The following is a 6,476-nucleotide window of genomic DNA, read 5'->3' on the forward strand; positions in this document are numbered from 1 at the left end:
TAATTACGCGTAAGTAATTTCTGGATGGTAAGTGCATTTGAGTTTTATAACGAAGCTCATATGCATCAACGGTCAAAATTCAACCGTCCACTCATATAAGCGAATATTAACGACTAGACTTTAATTACACATGAGTAATTTTTACTGTAAATACACTTGAGTCTTATGACGAAACTCGTACACATCAAACACCCAAAATTCAGTCAAACCTGTAAGTTTTTATCATAAGTGTGTTTGAGTCTTATGACGAAACTCATATGCATCAAACGGCCAAAATTCAATCACATACCCATACACGATGGACTCCGATTATTTTTCAGGATGCAAACTTACATGCAAGAAGCTTTGGAACGTAGGTTTGCAATTCCATGTGTTAGCTATAGATCAGGATGATACTTTTTTCACCAAACACATGGGTTGATAGTCTCCCATCACAAACAAAAAAGTGAGAAATTTAAAAAAAAAACCATCTGAGTAGGAACATATTCCTGTGGGAGCAACAACTACCTTTATAAAGACAACCAATCCTTACAATTTTTCTTTTAGATTCCTTGTAAAAAATCAACATTGTCTCTTATTTTTAATATAAGTGAGTAATTCATTATCAATTCCCAATTTCAATCGTATATAAATCAGGACTTTCAAACCTTGTTTAATAAGGCGTTTCTAAACCAATTTGTACTCAAGCATTTGGCCAAAATACATCTATACTTGTGATCATATTCTTACAACTGGTGTTTTACATTTCCTACATTATGTGTGTAATATTGCATAAAATGAGCGTTTTAGTTGCATGTGCTATACTATACGATATTCAAATGATATCACAAATGTGAGACACCCCGTTTGATGTGCAAGAAAAAGAAAAAAGGAGGGTAGCTTTATGTTTACAAGCCAACTTGGTAGTGTCGTTTAATTCTTTGCAGAGAAGTTGTCAAATCCTAGTTAGTGACCCGCCCAAGCTTTATGGAAATGAGAAATTGACAACTACATGTGAAGTTTGTACCACCTTTGTATGATGCATCACATTGCACATGGTTTGGTTTTGAAACATTGTGACTTTAGCGTACAATTATGTGAGAAACTTTAGAGAAATGATATACACGTCAATTTTCTTCGTTTATGCATTCATGTTTAATATGGTATGTTGTGTTCGTTTAATTCACGCACGCTGATGATCAGAAGTATAAAAAAAAAAGTTAAAAGCAAAAACAAACTTTTTAACTTTTCACGGCAGTTGCACTAAAAGTCCAGTACCAAGGTTTTCTAAAATTGAGCAGAAAATGTGCAAACTAATTATTTGTTGATGTGGCAAATAAAAAGCTTTACATTGGACATTTTTGCTTCTAAATTACAAAATTTTATTTTATCAGATCATTCAAAAACCTTAGAAAAATAAAAAGGGTCCAACTATTTTTACTGCTCAGCAGATTTACCAATGAAGACTAGGAGCTTGATCGACTGAAAAGAAATTGCAGGACTCATCTGTGGTGAAAAGACTCTGCTCTTCCATCCTCACAAGCTGGCCTTGAAACCCTTTTCCTGCAGCTACTGATCTGGACTCAGATAATTGAAACCAATTCACCATGGAATTTGAAGAACTTGAATTATTATTATTATTATTATTATTATATCCAAGAGATGAATTTCCATTGCTCTCTTCCTTCATAAGAACTTCATTTGAATCACCATCCGATGAACCATCTTTGGTCTTCAAGTTCTTGAACTCCACCTCTATATTTTCACTGCTTTTGCACGTTGAAATTGGTGATTCTTCTTTCGCGGAGCCGTTGCTCTCTGCACCTTCTGTGAACAGCTTCGCTTTTAACCGACTTAGCTGCAAAAAATACAAACACCCCAATTGAAAAAAGAGTAGTCAACTTTTTTCTGCAGATCCTTGTTTATTTTGGACTTTTGGACCGAGTAAATCAAAAGAGAATAACGAGACACGTAAATAAACAGGGTGAGTAGAACGAGAAAATGGGTGCAGAAATCATTTTTTTGAAAAATATGCAAACAAAATGAGCTTCACTAGTAGTATGAACCTTTTCAGAAAGAGCTTTATTCTGTCTCTCAAGGCTATCAAAGTTGTGCTTTAAACCATCATAGTCAGCTTTGAGGACGCTGTAGTCTCTTTCCAACTGCTTAGTCTTCCACCGTGCACGACGGTTTTGGAACCAAATCGCCACTTGTCTCGGTTGCAGGCCTAATTCCTCAGCCAGTTTGACCTTCCTCTCTGGCTCTAACTTGTTCTCAACCTCAAAGCTTCTCTCCAAGGCCTTGACCTGCTCCGAGCTCAACCGCCTTTTCTTCCCTGACATTTCTTCCCCAATATCTTCTTGTTCTAAAGAATCTAACATTGCCTGAAACTCCTTGCTGTAACCATATTTGTCCTTTGCAAGCTTTACCTCCTCTGCGTAAATTATGAGACTTCAAACCCATCAATAAAATAACAAAATTTGGCAGAAAAACAAGCTCGAAAGGAATTTTACCTTTTGATGGGAAATTGGAGACCAAAGCACCCAAGGACTCTGAGCTGCCGAACCTCTTCATAATTCAAAACAAAACTCCAAGAGAAGGTGGTATTTGTTGTTGTTTCAAATCTTTCTCAGTTTTGTGAGAGCGCTCGAACATGCAACTGGGATGCCAGAGTTGGAAGGAAGCTTTATGGTTGAATGACCAAAGTGGGAATTGATACTTCAAAATAGCTAGAAGGTTCACTTGCCTTTAAATTGTAAGACAATATGATCTGGAGCAGAAAAACCAGATTGCTAGGGGTTCCCCCTTTGCCTTGCTTTTCTTGGTTTCCTTCCTCCAAAACAAACCCTTTCAAAGAAGCAAGGAAAAACGAAGTGCACAAGTACACACCTCACAAACCAATAATCCTTTCTCCTACTCAATCATTATATAATCACCGACATATATATATTGGTTTTGAATTTGTCAAAATTTTTATTACTATTTTTGACACACGGTTTTGTGATTTACTTCGTAATGTATTTCAACAATCCGAATTGTCTATCTTTTATACCTTCTCTCAAATGATAAAAATAAAAATAAAAAGATTTTCTCTCAAATATCGTATCTACCAAAAATCATAAAAATCTGAAATTATATAACAGTTGGATTAAGAGTTTAGAGTTCTTTTATAGAACTATATTCATCTATTTTCTTCATTATAAATGAATGTTTTAATGGTTTAATATTTTTAAATTTTTTATATGAACGATGTTCCAAAAGATAACAGTTCAAATCATTAAAATGTATTACAAAAGAAGCTCTACAAAAATATGTTTTTAAAATTGTGTAAAAAATGGTGCCATGAATTCGCTCACATATATAATATATATTTGACATAAATATATAATATATATCAATACACACGCACATACAGAGCTTGGAATTACTGTAACTGGATGCAACAATCACACACAGGGGCAAAGTTAGAAATAACATTCAGGCATCGTTTGGCAGCTAGGACTGTACTGACTATTTCTGTCGGATAGGATAAATAGCCGCCGAATAGTACTGACTAAATTAGTTAGCCGTTTGGTGCAGTATCGAACTAATGACCATATAATTTATACTGTATTTGGTTTTATACCGGATAGGAGAAAGCAAACTTAAAAAAAAATTTAAACTTAAAAAAAAAAAAAAAAAAAAAAACAGAAATCATCACTTTTGTTCCCAGATCTCTCCGCCACACCCCTCAAACTCCCTCCCTCTCTCTCCCTTCTTCTTCTTCCCCGACTGCAGAAGAATCCCAGATAAATTCAAACAGCCAATTGTGGAAGAATCCCAAATTGAAATCATCTCTCCGCCGCATCATGTTTCTTTGCAAGACCCAGTTGCAGGGGAGGACGACGAGTAGGCGATGAGGAAGGCCACAAGGAGAGGACGACGAGGAAGGCGACGAAGACTAGGAGAGCAGAGATGGCGAGAGAAAGCGACGGCGATAGAAAACGACGACAAGAGAAAGCGACGGGGAGGACGGAGATGGTGAGAGAAGGTGACAATAAGAAGCAAATTCCTTTAAAAACCAATTACTCAAATTTGCAGACACCAACCTCCAAATTACAGACTCGTACTTGCTCACTCAACAACCAGAAAATTGTTTTACATGTGACTTAGTGCAGCTTTATCTTTCAGGTTAAATTTCAAATTTGAAACACAGAGGTGATTTTTTTTTAATTCAACCTCCTCACAACCACTGCCACCATCAGGCCAAAAAACCCAGATAACATCTCTCCAATTCTAATTCGATCTGCCATCATGGATGTCTGAATAGGGACGCCATGGCCTGGGTTTAATACGCCACCTCTGATTTTCTGTTTGTATGTGCTTGATGTTGATCGGAGGTGGGGAGGGGGAAAGGGAGAGGATGAAACTTGGATGAGGACTTGGCGATGCGCAGGAACAGTGAAGGTTGGAGAAAGAGAGACCCGACTAAATTATACGGAGGCATTGGAGTGTATAAATTAGCGGGTGTGCAGGGGATTAAAGTGGTGGGATCGGTTTTGTTTATCCAGTGCTTAATTAGTGCATTGGAACACCAAACAGCTGATACCGTATTACTAATGCTATCCGGTCCTTTATACGGCGTGCCAAACGAGGCCTCAAGGTGCACAACTAAAGAATGACAGATGTAAGTCCTTGTAGAATTTAAAAAAGCGCGCCCAATACCAATTTTTTTTTTCAATTTTAAGTGAGACGTTTTATCAAGTACTTGGTTAATCCATACTCTTTGTGTTATTTGAGCATTTCCACCCATTTTGACGGATTTAGATCTATGGCTAGACTTATGGCAATTACTGTTCACTTAAATAGTAAACTGCTATGGCTGTTACTATTCACAAAGATTTATTTTATTAATAATGTATAATTCAATGTTTTAGTAATTATTGAACGAATGAGATTGATTTAGAATAGGTGACTGTGATTGTACAATGTGTTCATGTCTTTCAAAAATCTTGTTTAAATTTTTATAAATGAATTATGGTACATCTTAAAAAACCTAATAAGATAACCTAATAATTACATGTAACCAATGTAAATTTTTTAATTTTTAATTTTAATTTTTCTGATTTTTCTTTTTTTTTTCTTTTTTTTTTTTTTGTAATTTTTATGAATTTCTGGATTTAAAAAAATTATTACTATGAAAAATAATTAGAATCGTGAATTAAAGTGAGAATTTGAAATGGACGTCTTTGATTTGGCGAAGTGTTGAGTACATTGGAAGTAGTCGTTGTGGTGGGCCCCAGGCGACAAAATTTGTCGCCCCACTCTCCCACTTGGATGCATGTAATGCATGCGCCTGGTGCAATAAAAATTAAAAGGCATCGCTGACGTTAGGCTTTTGTCGACACCTTAGATTTAGATCTAACATCAGAATCACATGGATGGTAAGCCTTGGGGACCAACAAATAGATGAATGGGTGTTTTAGGTTGATTTGCGATTTAGCCATATCAATTTAACAAGGGCAAAAATGCTGAACAAATAGATAAGTCATATATGTATAAGGTTTGGAGGTTAAATTTGTTATACGTATGTATGGAAAGAGGGAATTCTTCTTCGTGAATTGTTAGAATCAACTCTACAACTAAATATTTTGGTGTTATATCCGTCTCTTAGTGGTTGTGGATGAGGAGCGAGCAATAAAATTAATGGTGGTGACAGGTTGATTATTATTCGAATCTAATTCAATGTTACGAGAGACACGATTATGATTTAAGCGGGTGCCTGGTTCCACCAATTTTTTCCAGGAAAAAAATTCTCTTTGGATCCCTCCCTCCTAATTCACCAAATCAGGGGATCCGTGCTGTTGAAATTTGATCTAACAACTGAAGTTATTATCTCTACTAATTAATAAAACACTCATTGTTAACCAAAATCCTATGAAATTACCAGTTTAACTCTCTAATTAAAACAGAACATGAATAAGAAATATGAGGTAGAAATGTAATTTCACACAACCAAATTTTGCTATATTTTTTCAAAACCTACTTACATGTACTCCTAATATATCTCTAATAAAAAATAAATAAATAAAAACTTCTCACTTCCACATTCACTATCACTCTCTTTCTCTCTCCTTCTATTTCAAAAACAAAACAAAAAAAAATTTCTCACTCACTTTGTGTGTGCTACTATGCTAATATCTTTTAAAGTAGATTCATACTTATAACCGTTGGATCAAATTTTATTGACACAAATTCGCATTTTAGTGCATTAGTAAAAAAGAATTCGAAGAAGATCCTTTTTCTTTTTTCCAAAAACCTGTGGGGGGCCGGGTGCCACCTCGGGCCCTTAATGAGATTCGAGCTGCAGACACAGCTAGATTGCATTGTTTTTGCTTTATTGCTGTCAGTCGCAGTGATGCGAATGGTTTGATTGGGACCCCCATTGCACTTTTATTTTTTATTTTTCTTTTTTTGAAGGAAAGATGGTAAGTGAGGATAAGTCAAATTAAAAAGCT

At 35.6% G+C, this 6,476-nt stretch overlaps 1 protein-coding gene across 2 annotated transcripts; it reads right to left on the reverse strand.

Annotated features, from left to right (window-relative positions):
* Positions 1–1,284: 1,284 nt before the first annotated feature.
* LOC125475923 (homeobox-leucine zipper protein ATHB-6-like) lies at positions 1,285–2,941 on the reverse strand. Of its 2 annotated transcripts, XM_048581377.1 has the most exons (4): positions 2,726–2,941; positions 2,493–2,638; positions 2,046–2,413; positions 1,285–1,837 (listed from the first exon to the last, which is right to left on the reverse strand). In XM_048581377.1, the coding sequence occupies exons 2-4, from the start codon at positions 2,551–2,553 to the stop codon at positions 1,433–1,435; spliced, it is 834 nt and encodes a 277-aa protein (XP_048437334.1). In that variant the 5' UTR covers positions 2,554–2,638; positions 2,726–2,941; the 3' UTR covers positions 1,285–1,432. The 2 variants fall into 2 exon arrangements, with proteins under 2 accessions (XP_048437334.1, XP_048437333.1); XM_048581376.1 differs by having other exon boundaries at positions 2,493–2,938.
* Positions 2,942–6,476: the final 3,535 nt, after the last annotated feature.

Source organism: the organism of the source record quoted next, unplaced genomic scaffold (assembly GCF_019419815.1).
Source record: "Pyrus x bretschneideri cultivar Hongxiangsu unplaced genomic scaffold, Pyrus_bretschneideri_v1 Contig17, whole genome shotgun sequence".
Classification (NCBI taxonomy): domain Eukaryota; kingdom Viridiplantae; phylum Streptophyta; class Magnoliopsida; order Rosales; family Rosaceae; genus Pyrus; species Pyrus x bretschneideri.